Source organism: Pseudophryne corroboree, chromosome 6 (genome assembly GCF_028390025.1).
Source record: "Pseudophryne corroboree isolate aPseCor3 chromosome 6, aPseCor3.hap2, whole genome shotgun sequence".
NCBI lineage: Eukaryota > Metazoa > Chordata > Amphibia > Anura > Myobatrachidae > Pseudophryne > Pseudophryne corroboree.
Window position 1 is genome coordinate 46421694 of NC_086449.1, and position 25716 is coordinate 46447409.

The 25716-nt window shown below is 44.9% G+C and overlaps 1 protein-coding gene across 1 annotated transcript in view; it reads right to left on the minus strand.

The window, feature by feature from the left end:
• The window catches only part of LOC134934225 (mucin-4-like), a 149692-nt gene extending 124050 nt beyond the window's left edge, over window positions 1-25642 (minus strand). The window contains exons 1-2 of the mRNA XM_063929710.1: window positions 25234-25642; window positions 17231-17328 (exon numbers count right to left, since the gene is read on the minus strand). Coding sequence (XP_063785780.1) covers window positions 17231-17282 — 52 coding nt within the window. The 5' untranslated portion in view covers window positions 17283-17328; window positions 25234-25642. The remainder of the gene's footprint in view (window positions 1-17230; window positions 17329-25233) is intronic.
• Window positions 25643-25716: the final 74 nt, after the last annotated feature.

Genomic DNA, 25716 nt, shown 5'->3' on the forward strand with positions numbered 1-25716 from the left:
CACTCATCTCCTGATATACTCTGTGCTGCTGGGGACCCTGCTCCCCCCCATATATAACTCTCAGTCTGTGGCTTCCTGCTGCCTCCATTCTCCTCCTCACATAATATCACTGCCCCTGTCACATGCATCCCTGTCCTGCCTGACATATTTTGCATGTCCTAATATACTGTGTGCTGCTGGGGACCCTGCTCCTCCCACTATATAACTGTCAGTGTGTGGCTTCCTGCTACGTCCATTCTCCTCCTCACATCATGTGACTACCACTGTCACATGCAGCCCTGTCATCACTTACATATCATGCATGTCCTGATATAGTTTGTGCTGCTGGGTCACCCCTAGGGGCGCTAGTGGTGTGTTACCCCCACAGTGTTTGTTCCCAGATTGTAAGTCATATGTGTACCAAGTTTGGTGTAAATTGCTCCAGGCATTCCAGAGTTATGCTGTCTGCTGAAATACTCTGTGCTGCTGCCTCACCCCTAGGGGTGCTAGGGGTGTCTTCCCCCCACAGTGTTTGTTTCTATATTGTAAGTCATATGTATACCAAATTTTGTGTACATTGCTCCAGCCATTCCGGAGTTATGCTGTCTCCTGATATACACTGTGCTGCTGTCCCCCACAGGGGGGCTAGGGGTGTGTTACCCCCACAGTGTTTGTTCCCACACTGTAAGTCATATGTGTACCAAATTTGGTGTAAGTTGCTGCAGGCATTCAGGAGTTATTTTGGAATATACATATACACATACATAACTACATACATAGATACATACATACACACATCCATTTTTGTCGATTACCGTGGATGAACAGTGACATTTGTAAAACCGGTTCTTAGCAAGCACCTGGGACCTAAGGAGAAGCTACCTGCCAAGTTTCAAGATTGTAGGCCTTGTGGTTTAAGAGATTTTGTGATGAGTCAATCTCCTTTTTTGCCTTATATATATATATATATATATATATATATAAGGCAAAAAAGGAGATTGACTCATCACAAAATCTATATATATATATATATATATATATATATGATAAGGGGCCTATTTACTAAGCCTTGGATGAAGATAAAGTGCATGGAGATAAAGTACCAGCCAACCAGCTCCTGTCATTTTTCAAACCCAGCCAGTGACATGGTAGTTAGATGCTGATTGGCTGGTACTTTTTCTCCATGCACTGTATCTCGAGCTAAGGATTAGTAAATAGACCTCTTAGTTTGAAGAGTGAAGATAAGACGTCTGCAAATTGAAAAAAGAATCACGGCCCTTTATTGAGAAGGGAAGTGATTTTTTTATTCTACTGTTTATGTTTTATTTAGTCTGTGACCTGCATGAGTGCAGTCTGACGATAATTGCTCTGTTGCATGATAATCGGCCGTTGCGTACAGACATGAATTACAGTAGGCCCTGAATCTGGGCTGCTTTTCATGTACTGAAGCACCACTAGTTGATTTCCGCTTTCACCCTATAACTATTTGCAATGTTTCTCCTACCCGCATTCCTGTGTCTTCTCTTCCTCTCCCTGTTGCTGCTGCTGCTGACTGAGCTTCAGTCACTTTACACTACAGTGCACTTCCTGGTCACGTGACACATGCAAGTGTCCATCAGTGCACAAGGCCCGCCCCCACACTCAGAGGCATGCCTCTATTGGCTTCTCTTTCTGTGCAGCCGCAGCGTTACTGGCTGTGGTGTGGCCCCGTTCCCAGGTCTACACAGCAGTGTATGACTGTAACACCGATGCTGAGCTGCTGCTGCCTCATCTCCCTGCAGCTCCAGAGATCTCCGCACAGCTGCTGAGAGTTAGCAATAAAAAGGATTACACTAAACAAAGAGGAGGTTTATTTTATAAATATCTTATCTGTATTATTGTAATTATTTTTATATAAAATCTCAGGAGTATGACAGGGGTATGGCAGGGGGAGGCTCTTAAGTCGACCCGCACTGTAACCTACACTGTATTCAAACTGCATTGTATCTGACCCGCACTGTATCTGTTTTGTCGAAGTCAGAAAAATGTCTCCATGCACGATGCCATATTTGCACCGCACACTGGTCCACGCTGCGCATGCGTGCGCACTCTCGTGAAGGCGCATACCCGCAGTTGCGTGCACTCGCTGCACGCGGTATGCGTATTTACGGTAAACAGTATGCAATCGCAGCGTGCGACTCATTCATTACACATTTTCATAATTAATGTATTTCATAGATCATGTTCCCCTCAATAGTTTCTGTAAGTTTGGTTTAGATAGAATGTCCCTGAGCGGAGGAATCCCTCTTTGTATTGCACGAAGGGTCTAACAGGAGTCATACAGCAGTGTTTGGTACCCATCGGAAGAGTATTTAATTAGCAATATTCCGGTGTTGGTTTGGAGCGTATTAATCGCTCGTGCGAATAGTTATGGACATAAGAAGTTTATGTCCATTTCTATTATTTACCCATACTCAGGTATGCGGCGGGAAACCCAGTTTCCCACCCACCTGAGCTGTTTGAACTCGGCACAGCCCACCTGTATGAATCAACCTATGACCTTTGGTTACAGTACAGGGCCGAATTCCTGTGTCCAATAAACTGTAGGATTGTAGGGACTAGGAGATTGTATTGTGTGTGGGGCATAAATAGGCAGGCCGACCATATCCAACTTCACTTCTCTTCAAACTGTTATCACTGCTGATAACCGGGAGCTGGATATCGAGGCGCATGCGATCGTTACCCTTGTGCGTAAGTTCTCTCCGTAATCATTGTCTTTCTGTGAGCCAATTTCTCTCTCTCCCTCTGTGTCTATTTTTCTCTCTCTATTTTCTCTTTTCTCTCATATCTCCCCTAGACTAAACTTTATTGTATTGTATTGTATTAGATCAGGATAGTATTGTAGTTTATCCCTTAGTTAGGTGTTTGGTTAGGAAGTCTTTGTTATATTGTAGTGTATCATTTGTACTGTGTTACTCTTTTACAAGTATACTAGATATAATACAGATAATAGGCTTTGGAACCCTAAACCAGTATCTGTGTATTTTCTATAGTGTTAAGTGTTCACTTGAGCGTCGGTGACGCTCAATCAGCTTTGTAGTTAGTCAGGTTACACAAGGTTGCACTTACACCCTGTATTCACATTAAGGTATATAGCGCATTACATTGTTAGGTTTAAATATAAAGGTATTGTGCTGTGAGCGTCTGCACCGCTGGTGACCTCCTCGTGGTCTCGAGCGTACGCTACGCTACAGCGAATCATTCCCCTAGACATAACCAATAACGTGTCCTGTGATCATTGGGCCGTGAGCGAACGTGACGCTTGAGCGTCTCGCCTACGGCTGAGCGATCGCTACGCAGATAGCGTACCATTACGGTACTTCTTAAGTAAACAGCGTACAGTGTTCTTAGCTTCATAAGGGTTGTTTATACGACAAAGGAATTTAGCATTGTCAATTGCGGGCTCGTCCGGTCCTTCTCATATCTGCACTAGGTAGATCAGCAGACATTATCCCCCAGCAAAGGGTGGGAGGTTGTCTCGCAGTTGCTGACGGGATAAGCGTCTGCTTCACTTAGATAAAGAGTGCTGAAGGAACCCGGTAACCGGAAGTAAGAACAAAACGCTTGTGTCTTTTTAAAACTGTTTTATTTCTCTTCTGTCTTGCGTATACACGCACGCATATATATCTGCATTTCTGTTTCATTTTTCGTATATCACTATTCCTGTTTGCCAAATTTTTATAGTTGATAGAAAGGGCTAAAAGGAGATTTGCTGTTATTTAATAGTAGAGGTGATAGTTAAAGTATAGAAGAACACACGGGTTGTCTAGAAAACAAGGCAGTCAGTGTGGATTGCGGTAGATGATCAGGGATCATCTACATTGATAAATAAATATATTGTGTTACAGTGGATCCTTTGCATTGCGTACACGTGTCGCTAACAAAGACTAGCGTACGCAATCCAAAAGGCAGACGCACGCAGCGTACACTACGCAACGTAGCGTCTGGTTACGCCCACGTAGCTCAAGTCACGAAAAGTTGAATTAGCGCAAAGCGATAATTAGCGCAAAGGCGATAAGTAACGCACAGCGGTAAATAACGCGACGCGGTAAATAACGCAAATCTATTTTTGGAAAATCTGAAATTTAGTTTAACAGATCCTGCTCCTAATTGGTAACACTCTTGGCCTGAAGACAATTTCTGCGCAGAAATAGATATAGAAACAAAAGTGTACATGTGTTGAGTGAGTGTGTTTTGTATACAAAAGTTTATACAATTTTAAAGGTGGAACCAAAAGGAAAGTCGGGTACTCGTCAAAGGACATACGTGTAAGTGACATATACGGTGGCTAGGGAGGCATCTCTGGTTAAATAATATTTGAGCATTAGAGTATAGCGGACCATAAGGTATCAAGACCAGGAGGTCATAAGGTAACAAGACCAGGAGGTCATAAGGTAAACAGACCAGGAGGTCGTAAGGTAACAGGTAAATAGACAAAGAGGTCCGCTATAAAAGTCCAGTGGCACAACGCCTGGGGTGTTGGTGCAGAACCCATATAGGCCATATAAGCTCTTGCTGAAGGAATCGCGGCCGGAAACATCGATTCCATTAATCTTTCAGTACATGACAAGTAGTGTTCGTGAACTGAACGATTGGACCGCACGTAATTGTGTGCAGTAGTTAGTAACCTGACCTAATACCATTAGAGTAAACTGGTCACAAACGCTATTTGTACATTCTGACGTGATTTGTGTAATTTTTTATTTTTGGAAGGGAAGTTCGCTGGTCACTCAGGAACTATCCAACAACCGATACTTGCTGGGGAAAAACACCCCAGTAAATAAAGGTTCACAGGGGCCCTAGGTTGGGTACCGCAGCTCTGGTTACAGTGATTGCAGCACAGGCCAACGTGGGCGAGAAGTAAGTGGGGTACTTGATAAACCACCACCGCCGGCCTGCCCAAGGACATCTTGGTTTGTTTGTAAGGGTTCGCTGAAAACCTTGAGATAAAAGATCCAAGGAGGAATAAGCAACGCCTACAGATTATGGGGGCCATTTGTTCCGGTAGGGGGCGATCAACCCAGGTTCAGGTTGATTCGGAGGACCGACCAGTTGGGTCGGCAAGATACATTATGTGTGAAAAATACGGTAGTCACACAGAGGTTTTATGTGATGAATGGCAAAGAATGACTGTACAAGACAGGGACAAGTTCCCAAGAATAGGTAGCTTCAGTCCAGAGGTGTTACAAAATTTAAGGAGGAGGATATGTCTCGTAAAATCATCAAAGAGACGAATTCAGCATCATGATTACTTACAGTTATGGCACCAGGAAGGTGAGATACAGAGAGGTTTGGCTCTGGCGGCAGGATCTGGGGCAGTCAGGAAGTTGATTGCCACAGCTCCTCCTCCACCATACATTGCAGGAGAGAAGTTGATTGCGGAGAGAAACGCACTGGGTTGTAAAACACAAACTCTTAGTAACCCTGTAAATGTAAATGATGTTAACCGAATAACTCATGCAAGTATTAACCCGTGCAAGTTGTACCCTGTTTTGAACCTTCCTCAGGAGTGTGAACAAGAAGACGATTCGGCAACAATTTCAGCGCTCTCTCTTGCGGCCACCATATCAGAGACCACAGTAGGCACAGCGACACCCACGAGATTAGTGAAAGCCCCTAGCGGAGGGATAGGTGAGGTCGTGTCAACGGGTAAGTACGGCACCATGCACTACACTGAAACCATTGTACCACAAGTTGTAGAATCTACACAGGAAGAGGCTGTTAGAATTGCTCCTGTAAGGGTAATAGCAGTTCCCAATGGAAAAACAGATGTGTCTGGAGCCACTCCCATAAGGAACATTGCCATGTACGCCCCATTTTCCAGAATGGAAATAAGAACAATAGTGTCCGAATTTCCTGACCCCAGGAAGGACTTAGTTGCTAGCCAAAAATACATCAGGGATTTAGGAAACACTTTAGAGCCCAACAACAAGGATTGGCAGATACTGCTAAGAGCTTGTTTACCTTCAAATGTTGATGCAACTCAGTTTTTAGCCGACTGTGCATTGGATAAAGATGTACCGCTTACAGACGTGTACAATAAGGATAATGTAAAAAGGATAAATTTGCAGCTAAAGGAGTATTTCCCAGCCATTGTTAAATGGAATAAAATATTTTCCATTAAGCAAAAGGAGTCCGAAACGGCAATAGAATATTTTCACCGGGCACTATCAGAAATGGCAAAGTACACTGGTATAGAAGACATAAAGACCAACCCAAACCATCGAGAAGTAGCAGTATCTGTACTGATGGATGGTTTGAAAGAAACATTAAAAACTAGGGTACAGACCACACAACCATGTTGGCGAGGTCTGTCAGTGTCCGGCTTGAGAGAGGCTGCTATTGATCATGACAGAAACATCACTAGGCACAGGGAGTCGCAAAGTGATAAGTTGATGTCAGTAAGTATACAGGCGCTGACCACAAGGCAGCCTGCGTATGTACCACCGAATCCTGTGGGTAAGGCAAGTGTAATAACATGTTTTTCTTGTAACAGACAGGGACACTATGCACGAGACTGTAGAGTAAGAAATGTACAAAGATCTTTTCAACCCCCTAGACAACAACACAACACACGACATTGGGAGCAGGGTCCACAGAGGCGGAGTTTTGAGCCACATACAGGGGAAACAAAAAGATACCCCCCGAACAGAGATTGGCATGCCTCTGGTAGTTCCCAACTAAACCCCGCACAAATAGTTGCTGCCAATGGGATTCAGGGAGGTCAGCATACCCAATAGGGGTGTGGCCATACCTGTAATCTGCAACCAGTTAAATTGATTGCCAGTCTTGGAAGCGAACCAGAGATTGCAATCAATGTGGCTGGTAAAACTTTAAACTTTCTTGTAGACACAGGGGCGGCCAAGTCAGTGATCAATTCGACAGTGGGCATGAGAACCACTGGTAGGACAATTCCAGCCATGGGAGTAACAGGAGTAGTCCAGCACTACCCTGTTAGCAAACCAGCTGAGATTACAATAGGGCCTTTGCACACCAAGCATTCCTTTTTGCTGGCTGCATCTGCACCAACCAATCTCCTGGGTAGAGACTTACTATGTAAAATGGGTTGCGTCATTTATTGTACTCCTGAAGGTGTATTCTTGGACATACCTGAGAATCACGCTCAAGAGGTACGAGACATGTTAGACTCCCCATCAAAATTAATGTCACACACCATTATGACAAATAGGAATCCATCCCAGGTAGAAGAGATGACATCTCAGATACCAGAGTCACTTTGGACAAAAGATGGACAGGACACTGGATTAATGGCAAACGTAGCTCCAGTAGTAGTACAAGTAAAAGATGGTAGGATAGCTCCAAAAATCCCACAGTATCCTCTGAAGCCAGAGGTGGAGTTAGGAGTTTTTCCCGTAATAGAGCGCTTGCTACAACAGGGCATTCTAGTAAGAACGTCCAGCACAGCAAATAGTCCCATCTTCCCTGTTAAAAAGAGTGGGGGGAGGGGTTACAGACTAGTGCAGGATCTAAGGGGAATTAACAAAATAGTCGAGAGTCAGTTCCCCGTAGTGCCTAATCCAGCTGTCATCCTAATGCAAATTCCTCCCACTGCCAAATTTTTCACTGTTATTGACCTCTGCTCCGCTTTCTTTTCGGTACCTCTGCACCCTGACAGCCAATATTTGTTTGCATTCACATACAGAGGAGTCCAATACACGTGGACTCGATTACCCCAAGGTTTCATAGACAGTCCAAGTATATTTTCTCAGGCTTTGCATGATTGTTTACAGTCTTTTCAACCAGAGAGTGGGTCAGTATTAATACAGTATGTGGATGATTTACTGCTGTGTTCAGATTCACTGGAAGCTTCCCTGAAGGATACGAAACAACTCCTGTTTCACCTTTCAGACACAGGTCACAAGGTTTCCAAAGACAAGTTGCAATTATGCCAGACTAAGGTAAAATATTTGGGACACTGTCTAACACAAGGACTGAGACACCTGACCGCTGATAGAATCCAAGCCATTAGAGACATGACACTGCCACAAACCCAGCAACAGATAAGGACGTTTTTAGGAATGTGTGGGTATTGCCGTAATTGGATCCCAGGGTTTTCCATATTGGCGTTACCTTTGCAGGAAATGGTCTCCTCAAACAAACCTGATCGGATTTCGCATACAGACGAATCCGAAACAGCATTTGAGAGACTTAAGCAATGCCTAACGCAGGCACCAGCACTAGGTATGCCAGACTATGGGAAACCCTTTGAGCTATACGGAACAGAAAGTGCTGGGTGCGCAGCAGGTGTACTAACACAAAAACACGGTGATGCCAGCAGACCAGTTGCATACTACAGCGCTCAGCTAGACACGGTAGCGCGATCCCTCCCCACATGCTTGCGTAGCGTTGCGGCGATAGCATTGCTAGTGACGAAAAGCGAAGATGTCGTGCTAGGCCACAACCTCACAATCCATACACCACACGCAGTATCTGCCTTATTGAATTCTGCCCAAACCAGACACGTCTCATCAGCCAGGTTTACGAGATGGGAATTAGCACTAATGGCCCCCGTAAACATCACCATAAGGAGATGCAGTGCATTAAACCCTGCAACATTTCTCCCAGGTGTGCCTGGACAGGCACAAAGGGTGGGAGGTGAGAGTGATGGGGAAGGAGGATTTAATGCAAAGGAAGATACACATGATTGTATGGAATATTTGACCCAAAATTTTACCGCAAGGCCTGACATCAGTGACAATCCACTAGAAGATGCAGAACTCACGTTCTACACGGACGGTAGTTGTCACAGACAGTCAGACTCGGGAGACTTGTGTACTGGATACGCAGTCGTAGATGACCAAGACACCATAGAAGCGGAACCGCTAGGCCCACCTCACTCAGCCCAGGTTGCTGAACTGGTCGCCCTAACCAGAGCATGTGAATTGGCTAAGGGTAAGTCTGCCAATATCTACACCGATTCCAGATACGCGTTCGGGGTAGTCCATGATTTCGGAGCCCTATGGCGGCTCAGAAATTTCATGACGGCAGCTGGCACACCGATAGCGCATGCAGCGTATATAAAAAGGCTTCTAACAGCGATACAGGAACCCGACAGAGTGGCTGTTATCAAATGTAAAGCACATACATATAGCCAAGACCCAGTATCCCTTGGTAACAGCCGAGCAGACGAAGCCGCAAAGCTTGCAGCTGCTACCCCCATACAGACAGACGCCACACAGTTGATGGTATTTAATACCATCAACACACAGAAGTTGTGTGAGATGCAGAATTTGTGTTCCACCCAGGAGAGAGCAGTCTGGAAGGCAAAGGGATATGGCCAGGAGTCCTCAGGGCTCTGGACGGATGGACATGGTAAACCAGTGGCCCCCAGGGCATACCTTCCATGTCTGGCTGAAGCAGCTCACGGGCTGACTCATCTAGGCAAGGAGGGGATGTGCAAATTGGTAAGAGCATACTGGTGCGCCCCAGGATTCTCCTCTCATGCGAGTAAAAGAGCAATGTCATGCCTTACCTGTCTGAGAAAGAATATTGGAAAAGCAATACCTACAGAACCCTCCCATATCCCACCTGCCGGCGGCCCTTTCCAAGTAATACAAATTGACTTCATCCAATTGCCCCCATGTAGAAATTTGAAGTATGTACTTGTTTGTATAGATGTTTTCTCGAATTGGGTCGAAGCTTTTCCAGCAGCTACAAATACCGCTATGTTTACAGCTAAGAAAATTGTGCAGGAATTTGTATGTAGATATGGTATCCCTAGAATCATTGAAAGTGATAGGGGTACCCATTTTACAGGTGATGTCTTTCAAGGAATGTGTAAGTTGATGGGTATTGATAGCAAGCTGCACACTCCGTACCGTCCACAGGCGAGTGCGAAGGTCGAAAGAGTGAACAGCACTATTAAAAATAAATTGAGTAAAGTAATGGCAGAGACAGGATTGACATGGCCAGAAGCTTTACCCATTGTTTTGTATAGCATCAGAACCACTCCCAGGTCCCCTCTTAATCTGTCTCCTTTTGAAATTCTGTTTGGTCGACAACCGCATGTCATGATTAACCCTCAGGATGATTTGAAATGTAACAATGAAGTAACTGTAAAATACTTAATTAATATGAGTAAGCAGTTAAGGAATCAAAATGATAATCTGAAGTTGGTGATTCCTGATTTACCAGATAGTAATTGTCATGACATTGAACCTGGGGATTATGTAATGATACGAAATTTTCTACGCTCAGGTTGTCTTATTGATAGATGGGAAGGACCATACCAGGTCTTATTGACTAGCACCACAGCATTGAAGGTTGCTGAGAGAGAGACTTGGGTCCATTCATCCCACTGCAAGAAGGTTGCTGACCCAGAGAAGTCCCGTGATAAGGAACAGACGGTAGAGGTTGTATCACTGGAGTGTCTGTTCCAGGAGGACTGAGGCGGCACCTGAGCCTTGAAGATCAAAAGCAGCTGTCGACTCCCTTCTCCCTTTTATTGTTTTTCTCCACTTCCCATCCCCTCTCCCGTGATATTTCTTTTTCCCCTTTCTCAGTCTTCTCCATTTCCTCCTCAAAGATGGACTTGCCCCAAGAGACTGTAATCCGGATTTTGATGTTGACCATGATGTTGACCAGAGCAGTCTGTTCCGGCGAGAGTACCATAGAGGTCGAGAGAGGTTCTGGAATGGGTGCTGATTATGATGATGGAGGCGTAGTTTTCCAAGATCAACCAATCCAACAAGCAAAGGCGAGTATCAGAAAACGATCCGATAGAAGAAATTGTGATGGATTGTTAGCTGAAGAAAATTGTATCTGTAGGCTTTGTGATAATCTGGTTGAAGATGGATGCATAAAGAAATGCCAATCTAGTTTTAATATCCACATGGACCGGCATCCATTGAGTGACTATCACTCTCTAGTGGGTAACGTATTAAACAAGACCGATTGTTGGGTATGTTCTCAAGTACCTCAGGGTCACAGCAAATCAGGGCTAGTACCATTTCCTTTAACGTTAGGGGAGGTACTTGAGCTAAGTGGTGGGAGACCGGTGGACCGGAGGTTTAACATCTCCAGCCCTCCTAGTTTGAAGCTCCACCAATACCATGTGGATAGGTCCCTCTTATGTTTTAACATCTCCAATCCTAGAAAACCGGGAAATTGGGAAGTGTCATGGAGCAACCTTACCATGACCTTTTCACACAGAGCAGATAGAATGCCTACAGATACAGAGCTCGTACGCCACATAGCCAGTAGAGGAAAATCTTTTCGGTATCGATATACCTTAGGAAATAGGATTACTAGAGTTGGAGAGGTATCACCAGGATACTGTGCACATGTCATACAAACTGATACGTGCATTAGGCAGATGGAAGAATTAGGGTCAGGAGATTTCACCTGGAAGGTTTGTAACATGGTCATGTCCTTCTCCGTCCCTTATGTTCTCCCCGATGATGCATATTTCATATGCGGGAGAAAGGCGTACAAGTGGCTTGCCCCAAACTCTGAAGGATTGTGTTATATTGGGAAAGTATTGCCTGAAGTGATGACTTTTACACATGACAAAATGAAGGACATACACCGTGGTGCCCAAGCTCCTTACACTCACACTCACTACGAGCACCGAGTTAAAAGACACCTGTCAGAAAGGTTAGAGCATCCGGCCTCTGATCTTATCCATGAATCCACCGGGATTCAGGTTCTGGTAGCGTTAGATTTCACTCGTACCGCTCGAGGAGTGATGAATTATAAATACATTTCCGCACTCGCCAATTTGTTAGATAATATCACTGAAATGTATGATGACACGTTTAGATACACTGGAAGGGAACTCCAAGCTTATAAAACAGAACTAGTTCAGCATAGGATGGTTCTTAATTACCTTACAGCAGTAACAGGTGGATATTGTGTTACATTGGCAACACAGTACGGCATAAAGTGTTGCACGTACATCACAAATAGTACCGAGGATCCGGTAGAGGTCATAGACCAAAAGATGGATGATATTCTGCAATTAAAGTGGGAATTTCGTCGGAAACACAATCTCACCCTTGCTGCTGTAGGTAATGAGCTGACTGGTTGGGTGTCATGGTTGAACCCGCGAAATTGGTTCTCCGGTTTGGGAGAGTGGGCTCAAGGAGTCATAATGGATGTTGGAAAGTTTCTCCTGTGTATCTTAGGTGTTGTTATATCTATTGGATTGATATTTAGATGCGGGCAGGCTTTGATGAGGTGCAAACAAAGTACAAAAGTGATGAGCTTGAGGAGTGAGGAAACTGTAATTAACCTGGATTTGATTTATGACCCAATGATAGAAACCAGAATGTGATGAAAATGTGATTATACGGTCCGTTTCTTTCACCTGTTTTTCTGCTTTTCTCCAAGATACAAAGACCCCTTGGACGAGGAAGTTGACGAGACGGTATACAGACAAGACCACAGACAAGACCAAAGATGAAGAAGATTTGACAACTTTAAATATGGACACTTGATGAACTTTGCCATGGATCCCCAGTTTCCCTAGTACTTTTAAACTCACGCTAGCCCAACATTTTTGTAAATCTGATGGCTTAGACAAAGCTCTTTGCTCATGCCTAAGGAGCAATACAGCGCAAAGAAGACAACTCTCAACAGATACCGAAAACAACTTCGACGACAGATGTACATTTCCCTGACATAGAATATCATTGCATTTTCCATAAGTGTTCTTTATCTTCATCTCTACAACCCTCAGGTAATGACACACATAGACGATAGGGAATACAGGCACAGATATCAGCAACCACATACCTCCCCCATTCATGTATCATCAACTAAAATGTGCATCCCCATTTTGTTGCAACCACAGCCGAAATGAGCTCGGTAGAGTTTGACAGCCCATCCACAGACCCTTAGTACGGGATAAGAAGGAATTCAAATGTATACTTCGCAATACCTCGAAGCTTGATTTACCACACGTACGGCACGATGATACATGACCCCCCAAACATGGACTCATACACACATGCTTCTACTTTCTCACTAGGTCATACCCTCTTCACACCTACTCCTCTCCTCTTCCTTACCCCACCATGGAAATCAATTAACCCCTGACTTACATTTTTCTCCTTAAATATTTTGTGGCAGTTATTATTGACTGCCAAAGGGTGGACTGTCGAAGTCAGAAAAATGTCTCCATGCACGATGCCATATTTGCACCGCACACTGGTCCGCGCTGCGCATGCGTGCGCACTCTCGTGAAGGCGCATACCCGCAGTTGCGTGCACTCGCTGCACGCGGTATGCGTATTTACGGTAAACAGTATGCAATCGCAGCGTGCGACTCATTCATTACACATTTTCATAATTAATGTATTTCATAGATCATGTTCCCCTCAATAGTTTCTGTAAGTTTGGTTTAGATAGAATGTCCCTGAGCGGAGGAATCCCTCTTTGTATTGCACGAAGGGTCTAACAGGAGTCATACAGCAGTGTTTGGTACCCATCGGAAGAGTATTTAATTAGCAATATTCCGGTGTTGGTTTGGAGCGTATTAATCGCTCGTGCGAATAGTTATGGACATAAGAAGTTTATGTCCATTTCTATTATTTACCCATACTCAGGTATGCGGCGGGAAACCCAGTTTCCCACCCACCTGAGCTGTTTGAACTCGGCACAGCCCACCTGTATGAATCAACCTATGACCTTTGGTTACAGTACAGGGCCGAATTCCTGTGTCCAATAAACTGTAGGATTGTAGGGACTAGGAGATTGTATTGTGTGTGGGGCATAAATAGGCAGGCCGACCATATCCAACTTCACTTCTCTTCAAACTGTTATCACTGCTGATAACCGGGAGCTGGATATCGAGGCGCATGCGATCGTTACCCTTGTGCGTAAGTTCTCTCCGTAATCATTGTCTTTCTGTGAGCCAATTTCTCTCTCTCCCTCTGTGTCTATTTTTCTCTCTCTATTTTCTCTTTTCTCTCATATCTCCCCTAGACTAAACTTTATTGTATTGTATTGTATTAGATCAGGATAGTATTGTAGTTTATCCCTTAGTTAGGTGTTTGGTTAGGAAGTCTTTGTTATATTGTAGTGTATCATTTGTACTGTGTTACTCTTTTACAAGTATACTAGATATAATACAGATAATAGGCTTTGGAACCCTAAACCAGTATCTGTGTATTTTCTATAGTGTTAAGTGTTCACTTGAGCGTCGGTGACGCTCAATCAGCTTTGTAGTTAGTCAGGTTACACAAGGTTGCACTTACACCCTGTATTCACATTAAGGTATATAGCGCATTACATTGTTAGGTTTAAATATAAAGGTATTGTGCTGTGAGCGTCTGCACCGCTGGTGACCTCCTCGTGGTCTCGAGCGTACGCTACGCTACAGCGAATCATTCCCCTAGACATAACCAATAACGTGTCCTGTGATCATTGGGCCGTGAGCGAACGTGACGCTTGAGCGTCTCGCCTACGGCTGAGCGATCGCTACGCAGATAGCGTACCATTACGGTACTTCTTAAGTAAACAGCGTACAGTGTTCTTAGCTTCATAAGGGTTGTTTATACGACAAAGGAATTTAGCATTGTCAGTTTCCAACACGCACTGTATCAACCAGGGCCGGTTCTTGCCCTTGTGGCGCCGCGGGCAAAGTATAGGGGCGTGAATTCAAATGGGGGCGTGGTCAGTTACGCCCCCATTTGTGCCCCCTGTAGCACCGCTAAAATAAAAAAAAAAGTATACTTGCTATCCCCGTTCCTGATCCAGACAGCTGCAGACCTCCTTCCCCGGCGCCGCTCTCCTCTCCTCCATCTATGGGAGAGACGTTATTACGTCTCTCCCATAGAACAGCATAGACACTAGAGGTCAATTATGACCCCTAGTGTCTGTGCCACTATGCTGTGCGGTGCGCAATGACGTCATCGCGCACCACACAACAAAGGTCCTCTCCATGAAGGGAAACTAGACGCTACGCGTCTGGTTCCATTCAAAGCAGGGGGCACAGCGGGGGGCACAGTGGCGGATCTTGCCATGGTTCGGCGCCCTCCGGATGGCACTGGTGCCCTCCGGAAGGCGGCGCCCCGAGCAAAAGTCCTGCTTGCCCATGGCAAGATCCGCTACTGGTATCAACCTGCACTGAATCTGACCCATACTGTATCCAACCAGCACTGTAACCCACATTGTATCCAACCCACACTGTATCCGACCCTGTAACCTGCACTGTATCAGATCCGCACTACATCCGACTCACACTGTATCCTGCAATATATCTGACCTGCAGTATGTGTCCTGCACTGTAAACTGCACTGTATCCGACCTGCACTGTAACCGCACTCAATATTTCGCTGTGTATCCCAGTATATTCCGCACTTTAGCCCACATTGTATCCAGCAGGTACGGAATGCTGTTTTTATGGTTTGGGAAATTTTGGGGAACCGCTCAACAGAAAGGCTGATTGATCGTGGCTTTACATGGGCACAGAGTGCCAGTCATCAGTAATCCAGTGCCCCAGGCAATCCAGGAGAGAGCATCCCGTCTGCTCAGCAGGGGGGGCCTGAGGTGCGGTGCAGGTGGCGGACCAGAGGCGGGACGGGGGCGGGCCAGAGGCAGAACGGGGCGTGGCTTTCGGCATAATCATTTAAGCCACACCCCCCACTGTGTAATGCCGCGATTACCGGCATTATACAGCAGGGGGTGTGGTTACGATGACGCGATTCAACAAGAATCGCGTCATCACCTGCCCGGACCGCCCACTTTACTCGTTAAGTGGGCGGCGGGCAGGGGGTGACCCCCGTAAATCGGGAGACTTGCCTGCTCTTCCGGGGGGGCGGGAGGGTTACCATTTTTCGTGAGCCTCCTGGCCATTCCGGGAGGGTAGGAAAGTATGGCCCCAGGAGAGAGGTACAGACTGGGCACTGAGAATAGACATGTTCTGGGGGCATGTGCACTGGTGTAGGGGGCATCCACGTCTGCTGTTGCTATTTTACACACGGTTTAGCATTTTTTTTTTTACATTTGCTGTTTGTTAACTACTTTTGAGCAATGATATTCCACACACAATTCTTAGTACACTTCTGTGTTGTCTTGTTTTCTATTGATAGTACTTGCGAGTTGGTTCAATTGATTATTGCTAAAACATTACTGATTTGCAAAACAGTTTTAAGCAGAAATAACTGCCGGGTGTTTGTGCCGCTGCTCTGCTGCTTAGTTTAGCCAGCCAGGCTTTGGCCTATGTTGGTGAACAACATACTGTACTTGCCTACTCTCCTGGTATGGCCAGGAGGCTCCCAAAAATTGGGTGGTGCTCCCGAGCCCCCATGATGCGATCATGCAGCCACGCCCCTGGTTCCGCCCCTGTACAATGTCGTTCATCCGCGCGACACCCCCTCATGCTGCATCACGCCTCCTGCTACTCTGAATGTTGGTAAGTATTGTGAACAATACTGTGCTGTGAGGTGGTCAGAATTGTGTGGAAATGACTGTAAATTAATGTTATTGAGGTTAAGAGTACTGTAGGAACAAAAAAGGCCCAAATTGTGCGATTTTAGCTTTTTTTTTTTTGGGGGGGGGGGGGGGGGATACAGATCCAGAACCAAAACATGAAGTCACCACAGATCCAACAACAAAACACAGGGGTCGGCACCGATCTCTAATTCTAGGGGGTAAATTTACTAAGGTGGGAGATTTTTAGAACTAGTGATGTTGCCCATAGCAACCAATCAGATTATATCTATTATCTGCTAGAAGCAGCTAGATAAATAATAACTAGAATCTGATTGGTTGCCATGGGCAACATCACCAGTTCTAAAAATCTCCCACCTTAGTAAATTTACCCCTAGGTATCAATTTTCTTCACTCCAAAAGCCATAATTAAGCTTATTTGATGCATTGCTTGATTCCTAAGTTCCTGTTATTATTTATAATAGCCCACATTGTGGTGGAGATGAGAAGAGGTAGAGAAGTAAAAAAGGTAGAGAAAAGAGGAGGAGTGAGGAAAAAAGAGGAGAGAGCAAAAAGTGGGCAAAAGAGAAAAGAGGGGAGAGAGAAGAATGAGGGGCAGACAGAAAACAGAGGAAGAAAACATCAGGAGCAAGAGGGAGACAGGGAGGAGAAACAGGGGGACAATTTATATGAACCCATAGAAACATAAAAACAATAACGTCCTTACTGAACATTAGAAACTCCTGCTGGAATTGTAAGATACTGTTACTTATTATCTTTTAAGCAAATTATTTCTATTGGTCTATTTGGTGTCTTACCTGTAAGTAGAAGTGTTACACCCAGCAATAGGGTTGCCGCCATTGATTTCATGTTTGTATTCGCATACAACTGGGAACGGAACCCGGAGCCTGGCTGGCTATATACACAAAATGAAGAAATAATCCATGGTGTAGCTTGATATTATACTGATCTTTGTAACTTCCTCGATAAGACAATTAAAAAAAGTAGTGGCACAGTATTTTTATATCAGGGAAATTGGCACCAGGGCATGATAATGATGGGTCAAAGGGTGTGAATTGAGACATTGTTTTCAAATGTTCATGCTAGTATAATCCATATGAGCTAATTATTAGTAGAACAGAAAATGCAATGTACTGACTGGTCTGTGTCAGACTAATTGCAGACAGGAACACTATAATTATGTATTATTTATTTCCAGTTATTTATATAACGCACACATATTCCGCAGCGCTTCACAGAGAATTTTTGGCCATTCACATCAGTCCCTGCGCCAGTGGAGCTTACAAACTATGGCCCTCATTCCGAGTCGTTCGCTCGTTCTTTTTCATCGCATCGCAATGAAAATCCGCTTAGTACGCATGCGCAATATTCGCACTGCGACTGCGCCAAGAAATTTTACAATGGAGATAGTATTTTTACTCACGGCTTTTTCTTCGCTCCGGCGATCGTAGTGTGATTGACAGGAAATGGGTGTTACTGGGCGGAAACACGGCGTTTTAGGGGCGTGTGGATGAAAACGCTACCGTTTCTGGAAAAAACGCAGGAGTGGCCGGAGAAACGGGGGAGTGTCTGAGCGAACGCTGGGTGTGTTTGTGACGTCAAACCAGGAACGACAAGCACTGAACTGATCGCACAGGCAGAGTAAGTGTGGAGCTACTCTAAAACTGCTAAGTAGTTTGTGATCGCAATATTGCGAATACTTCGGTCGCAATTTTAAGATGCTAAGATACACTCCCAGTAGGCGTAGGCTTAGCGTGTGTAACTCTGCTAAATTCGCCTTGCGACCGATCAACTCGGAATGAGGGCCTATATTCGGTATCACATGTACACTCACACACATTTATGCTAGGGTTAATTTTTGTTGGGAGCCAATTAACCTACTAGTATATTTTTGGTTTGTGGGAGGAAACCCACGCAAGTACGGGGGGAGAATATACAAACTCCACACAGTTAGGGCCATGTTGGGAATCGAACCCATGACCTCAGTGCTGAGAGGCAGTAATGCTAACCATTATACCACCTGTAATATGCCACAGTGCGCTGCAGCACCATGTTGTAAGAAAACATACAAAATTGACATACATTACAAGGTGACCACAAAAACTACATATGCAAACAGTGTTAGTAAGTAGTACAGGTAGGTGCAGGGTGGGTCTGAGGGTGTATTCGTTTGCGTAGTATAGGCGGTAGCAGGGTGAGTGTGAGGATATACCAGTGTGAGTATACATGTGGGAGTAGGAGATGTGTAAGTGTATGTATCAGTGGGAGTAGTACTAAATATAGTATTAAATGGTACTATACTGGAAACTAATGTGGAGGTAAGTTACCTAGGAGTCACTATGTCAGATTGCCTGAGGTGGGTCGCACCAGGGAGCCTGACACGGGAGCTCCCGGGTGCAGCCCGCCTCAGGCGCCCCACTGCCGCTGACTGCAACACAGCATATTGCCGAGTTGGTTACGTCAGCTGTGACGCGGCGTGGGTGGCATTTGGAGATCACATGATCTCCAAGCGCCACCTGTGCACACACAGTGAGCGGGTGACGGGTCGCTTCGACCCGGCTACCGTTCACACCGCACAGCGAGTCTGGTTGAACGTGTATTTAACCTCGCTCGCCTGGTATTCCAACCCTCGCACCTTTCAGACCGCACAAGAACACGGGTTATGCGCGTTCATATGCCAAAAAAATCCGTGTTCATAGGTGGCAGACTGAAAGGGTTATTAAAGTCAGGTAAGCAATGAGGAAGGCTAGTCAGATGCTTGGCTGCATTGGGAGAGGAATCAGCAGCAGCAGAAAGAAAGAAGTAATAATGCCACTGTATATGTCATTGGTACGGCCTCATCTAGAATACTGTATTCAGTTCTGGAGGCCATATCTTCAAAAGGATATTAATACATTAGAAACTGTACAAAGGAGGGCAACTAAAATGGTGCATGGCCTACATCACAAAACATACCCAGAAAGGCTAAGAAATCTCAATATGTATAGTTTGGAGCAGAGAAGGGAAAGGGGGGACATGATAGACACTTTCACATATATCAAGGGTTTTACCAGGGTCCAGGAGGGAAACATTCTCCAAATGAAGAGAAGCAATAGGACACGAGGACATGCACTGAGACTGGAAGGAATTTGGGGGAATTTGAGGAGAAATTACTTCACAGAAAGGGTAGTGGACAAGTGGAATAGCCTCCCATCAGAGCCTCCCATTTCAGAGCTATTGAATTCGCCCCCATGTGTATTCAATTGCGGGCCATTTTCAACCCTTTTTAAGGCATTTTCGCCAATGCCGTTTCACCATTCTTTTTTAGTGAAAAGACATTATAGACAAATGCCTCAAAATCTGCAAAAACGGACACGTTTTCGCCGGTGCAGGTGGGAAAATACGTGAATTCACCAATCCATGTGTTTTTCACTCCTGCTGAATTTTTCGCCTGGGCAAAAAAACAGCCCTGCTATTGAATAGGGCGAATCCCCATTCGCCCTAAAAGAAAGCGAAAAGTTATTCGCCTAGGTGAAAAAAAATGAACTTAGTTGAAAACCCACCTAAGACAGTAGAGCAATTTAAACTTGCATGGGATAGACATAAGGATATTCTTACAAAAAAAATAAGGATCACATAAGGTTTGAGGTAAAAATATGGTTAAAAAAAGGGGCAGACTAGATGGGCCAAGTGGTTTTTATCTGCCGACAAATTCTATGTTTCTATGTATAGGTGGAAGTAGGATAGGTGTGAGGGTGTGCTAGTGTGAGTAGTGTTGGTGTGAGGGTGTACAAGTGTGAGTAATACAGGTGGGAGTAGGGTAGGTGTGAGGGTGTACCAGTGTGAGCAGTACAGATTGGAGTAGGGTAGGTGTGATGGTATACCAGTGTGAGTAGTATAGGTGGGAGAAGGAGAAATGTGAGGGTGTGCTAGTGTGAGTAGTACAGGTGGGAGTAGGGGAGGTGTGAGGGTGTGCCAGTGTGAGTAGTACAGGTGTGAGTAGGGGAGGTGTGAGGGTGTATCAGTGTAAGTAGTACAGGTGGGAGTAGGGGAGGTGTGAGGGTATACCTGTATGAGTAGTATAGGTGGGAGTAGGGTAGGTGTGAGGGTGTATTAGTGTGAGTAGTATAGGTAGGAGTAGGGGATGTGTGAGGGTGTACCAGTGTGAGTAGTATAGGTGGGAGTAGAGTAGGTGTGAGGGCGTTTTAGTGTGAGTAGTATAGGTGGGAGTAGATTAGGTGTGAGTGTGTACCAGTGTGAGTAGTGTAGGTGGGAGTAGGGAAGGTGTGAGGGTGTACCAATGTGAGTAGTATAGGGGGGGTTAGGGGAGGTGTGAGGGTGCATCAGTGTGAGTAGTATAGGTGGGAGGGGAGTAGGTGTGATGGCATTTTATTGTGGGTAGTACAGGTGGAAGTAGTGTAGGTGTGAGGGTGTGCTAGAGTGAGTAGTGTAGTGGGGAGTAGGGGAGGTGTGAGTGTGTACCAGTGTAAATAGTATAGGTGGGAGTGGAGTAGGTGTGAGGGTGTACCAGTGTGAATAATAGAAGTGGAAGTAGGGTAAATGTGAGGGGGTACCAGTGTGAGTAATATAGGTGGGAGTAGAGTAGGTGTGAGGGTGTATCAATGTGAGTAGTAAAGGTGGGAGAAGGAGAAGTGTGAGGGTGTGCTAGTGTGAGTAGTATAGGTTGGAAAAGGGTAGGTGTGAGGGTGTGCTAGTGTGAGTAGTATAGGTGGGAATAGGGTAGGTGTGAGGGTGTGCTAGTGTGAGTAGTGTAGGTGGGAATAGTGTAGGTGTGAGGGCGTTTTAGTGTGGGTAATACAGGTGGAAGTAGTGAAGGTGTACAAATGTGAGTAGCACAGGTGGGAGTAGGAGAGGTGTGAGTGAGGGTGTGTCAGTGTGAGTAGGATAGGTGGTAGTAGGGTAAGTGCGATGGTGTACCAGTGTGGATAGTATAGGTGGCAGTAGGGTAAATGTGAGGATGTACCAGTGTGAATAGTACATGTGGAGCAGGGTAGGTGTGGGGCTGTACACATGTGAGTAGTATAGGTGGGAGTTTACTTAAGTCTTAAGTTCTGTGTTGTTTAATATACAGGCACGTAAGACATTTAGGTATGCAGCAGCGTATATAGGTGGTCATCCTGAGTTGATTGCTCGCTAGCAGTTTTTAGCAGCGGTGCAAACGCTATGCCGCAGCCCACTGGGAGTGTATATTAGCTTAGCAGAAGTGCGAACGATTGTAACGCAGAGCGGCTACTAAATAATTTTGTGCCGTTTCAGAGTAGCTTAAAACCTACTCAGCGCTTGCGATCACTTCAGCCCATTCAGTTTGACGTCACAAACACTCCCTGCCACGCCAGCCACGCCTGCGTTTTTCTTGGCACGCCTGCATTTTTCTGAACACTCCCTGAAAATGGTGAGTTGACACCCAGAAACGCCCACTTCATGTCAATCACTCTGCGGCAGCCAGTGCGGCTGAAAAGCATTGCTAGACCCTGTGTGAAACTACATCGGCCGTTGTAATAGTACGTCGTGCGTGCACATTGTGCCGCATACGCATGCGCTGAATTGTCGTTTTTTAGCCTCATCGCTGCACAGCGAACGAATGCAGCTAGCGATCAACTCGGAATAACCCCCATAATCCCCAGCTATTGCACACACAAATGATACTATGTTTTATCCACGCGTATGACTCTCTACCTGGGGGTTGAATCTGCCACTGACTCCATGCTGTGGAATTTCACAGACTTTCTAAGGACTGTTAACTTCTGTCTTTGTGTACAACTGTTTCCTCCTCTGCCCAATCAGGGAAATTGAGCGCTGATTTAGACCTTGCTGCACCCTCTCATTGTCTTTACATATCCGGGTGGACTAGCAAAATTCTGGGGTTTACCGTATTTAGCGATAAAACACTTTTTCCAGTGAAAATCCATGCTATCTCTGCTGCAGATGTGACTTCTTCTCACTATACATCAAAGCCTCCCTGCAGGTAACAGCTATGGGTGGGGTCTAACTGTGATGATAAACCCTCTTTGGCTCTCCAGGTGGAGGGTAGAGCCCAGAGGCTCAGCTGCTACAATTAGAGATTCAAGTTAATAGCAAACAATGCCAACAGAAAGATGCAGATTCCTTGAAGCATTCGTCATTCCTTCTCCACTATCTCTCTCATATCTCGCTGATCTGCTTTATGACACCAGTAGAAGATGTCAGATCACTTTGGAAACCACTGACGCACAAACGTGCAATACACGTGCCCTTGTTTTTAAGTTTTCAGAATATAAACCAGTAAACACCATTAGTCAGGGGACAAAGTTTAGGAGTCTACGATCACTGACACAGCAAGCAGCAGGGCTTATCAGAGATACCGGGGTAAATTAAATAGCCTGCTGGCATTGACAAAATCCTGACGAGCATGGCAGAAGTTTTAAAGGGACAATCATTTAATAGGCAAAATCATCTTGGTTTTGCCTTTTAAATGTTTGTCCATTTAAAATACCTCTCAGCGCAGCTCTGATGTGCCAGGTGTCTAGCGCTATATGGCATCTTGAGCTTTCTTTTTATATACTATCAAATACGGTACTTTCCTTTTCTGTCCAGTTTGTAGAAAGTTCATGAAGAAGCTTTTTGACTTCAGAGTCACTTTTACTTCTTACTTGGTTTTAAAGGTATAAAGTAGATTATCATTGAGGTCAACCTCTCAGATTTTTAAATTTCTGAAATCTTCCTGCTCTCTTGTTGGGGTGCAACATCAGAGGAGTCCAGGCGGAACAAGAATGGTAGGGGAATTCACAGAGGAACAAAAGCTATTTGGGAACTAAAGGTAGACTAAAAATGGGGAAGATATGAGAACACTGAAAGCTAAATTATAAATGCTAAATTTCCCCAGATTACTTAGCTACATGAGTACAATTAAGAATGTGCACTAATTAAAACATGTGAACACAAATACAACTAAGAAGGTTGCAAAAATTAAGAAGCTGCCGTGTCCCTTAGGTGCCCTCTCCTCTGACCCTAAAAAGAAAGAACAATAGTTTGGAGCCTCAGCTGATAAATATGTATGGTTTTTAATGCAATTAATGAACCAACCAGACACAAATATTAAGAAATAATTGAAATAATTATCGAATCAAACTTAAGGCATTTAACAATTTATCTTGGAAAAAGTCTCTAAACAGATGAAACGCGTTGAGTGAGTGCAAAAGTGAAGGAGAAGACACTACTTACACTTCATTCTGTGATTATCTGGGTGACTCGGCCTTATGTGGAGGACGGCTTTCACTATTATGTCTTCATTTATTTAAGGTTTTACATATGCGCTTTAGTTTAAAATTGAGAATTTAAATGTTTTCTTTAATATTTGAGTCACAGTGGTTCATTTCCATATATATATATATATATATATATATATATATATATATATATATATATATATAAAATGGTAAATGGCAATTACTGGAATTAACCTTAACCCGGAATTATTTCATCTATAACGGACGTTTCTATAGACAACTATCAGGTTGTGCTATGGGTAGTCACGTGGCACCAAGCTACGCAAATATTTTCATGTTTCAGGAAGAGTCCCAGATGTTTTTTGACAACCACGAGTATAAGCGACATATCATGACCTACATGCGCTATATTGACGATCTGTTTATCATTTGGATGGGGAGTGTGGAACAGTTGGATAACATGATTAAGGACATCAACCTCCGTGACTCAACCATCAAAGTTACCCACCAATACAGCCACTCTGCCATACATTACTTGGATGTACTTGTGACGCTGGACTCTGGTCAGATACACACTGAGGTATACTCCAAGCCAACAGATAGAAATACGTTACTATTGGCATCAAGTCACCATCCCAAATCACTTAAACAGGGTTTGCCCAAATCACAGATGATGAGGGTAGCCAGAATTGCGGATAACCCTGCCACTGCAGTTAAAGGTATTGATGCCACAATTGATCGATTTCTATCCAGAGTCTACAGTTGGAACCTTTTGAAAAAACAAAAGGATGAGGTGTTGGCCATGAGTCGCAATGAGCTTTTGCGCCTCAGGGTACGCACCAATCAAGCAGTTATCCCATGGAAAATGGCGTTTACTACCTCCAGCCAAGTTGTTCAAAGGGCAAGTCGGGCACTGTGGCCAATAGTAGCAACGGATAAAGAAACAACATGCTTTAGACATAAGCGCCCCATGGCATGCTTTACCAGGGGCAAAAACATCAGAGACTTGGTGGTTCATACGGACATTACGGGCTTTCAGCAAACACAAGTGCAACCCCATTTTATGACAAAACCAGCAGGTTGCTATAAGTGTCCCAAGTGCACCACTTGCACCCATATGATCACTGGCAGCTCATTCAAACATCCACACATGGACCGGAGCTTTAAGATTAAACATGTACTATCTTGTTTATCCACGCATGTGGTGTACATAATTATTTGCCCCTGTAACAAGTATTATGTGGGCAAAACCACCCGCACTATCCGAGAACGCATGGCCCTGCACCGGTTATCAATTAATAAAGCACTTAAATCTCAGGTAGCAGACCAACCGGTGGCTCGCCATTTTCTTGCGGAGGGACACTCATTGGCCCAGCTGAAACATATTCTCATCGACCACATTCCCACCTCCATACGTGGGGGTGACCGTGACGGACAGCTACTTAAAATCGAAAGCAGATGGATTCATGTCCTTAGCACAGTATCCCCCCATGGAATGAATGAACGTCTGAATTGGAACGTCTTTGGGGGACATTAATCAAGCATGTTATACATGGAAATGTGCATTTTCTGATATTTGGGACTGTAATACATACTTTGGTCTAACAGGGACTTTTCTTGATCGACGAGATTTACACGCTGGACAATATGGAGCTGTATTCTGATCACTTTGTGTGTTTTCCTCTCTTTTCTCTCTTTGTCTACCCTTCCTTCACCACTTACGGCACACTTTAATAGATGAGGTATATATATTGGTCGGCCTTGGGTACAATTATGCCCAATGCACCAAGTGATTATACATGATCATTATTTATTGATGTTTAAGTTTAGCATATGTGCCTTGTACACAGTGTTAATCCTCTCCTATATGTGTATTCACAGATCGCCGCTTGGAGGGCCGGGGAGATTACTCAGCGGCTCCATACAGGTCACCAGGCGCTTGGATGCGTTGCCACGACTGCAGGACGCGTTGCCACGGTGACCGGAGCGGAAGCCAGCTGACGTCACCGGATGTGACGCAGACGCAGCTGCGGCGGGCGGAAGCGGACGCCGGCCCCGGCTCTCCAACGGCAGGATGG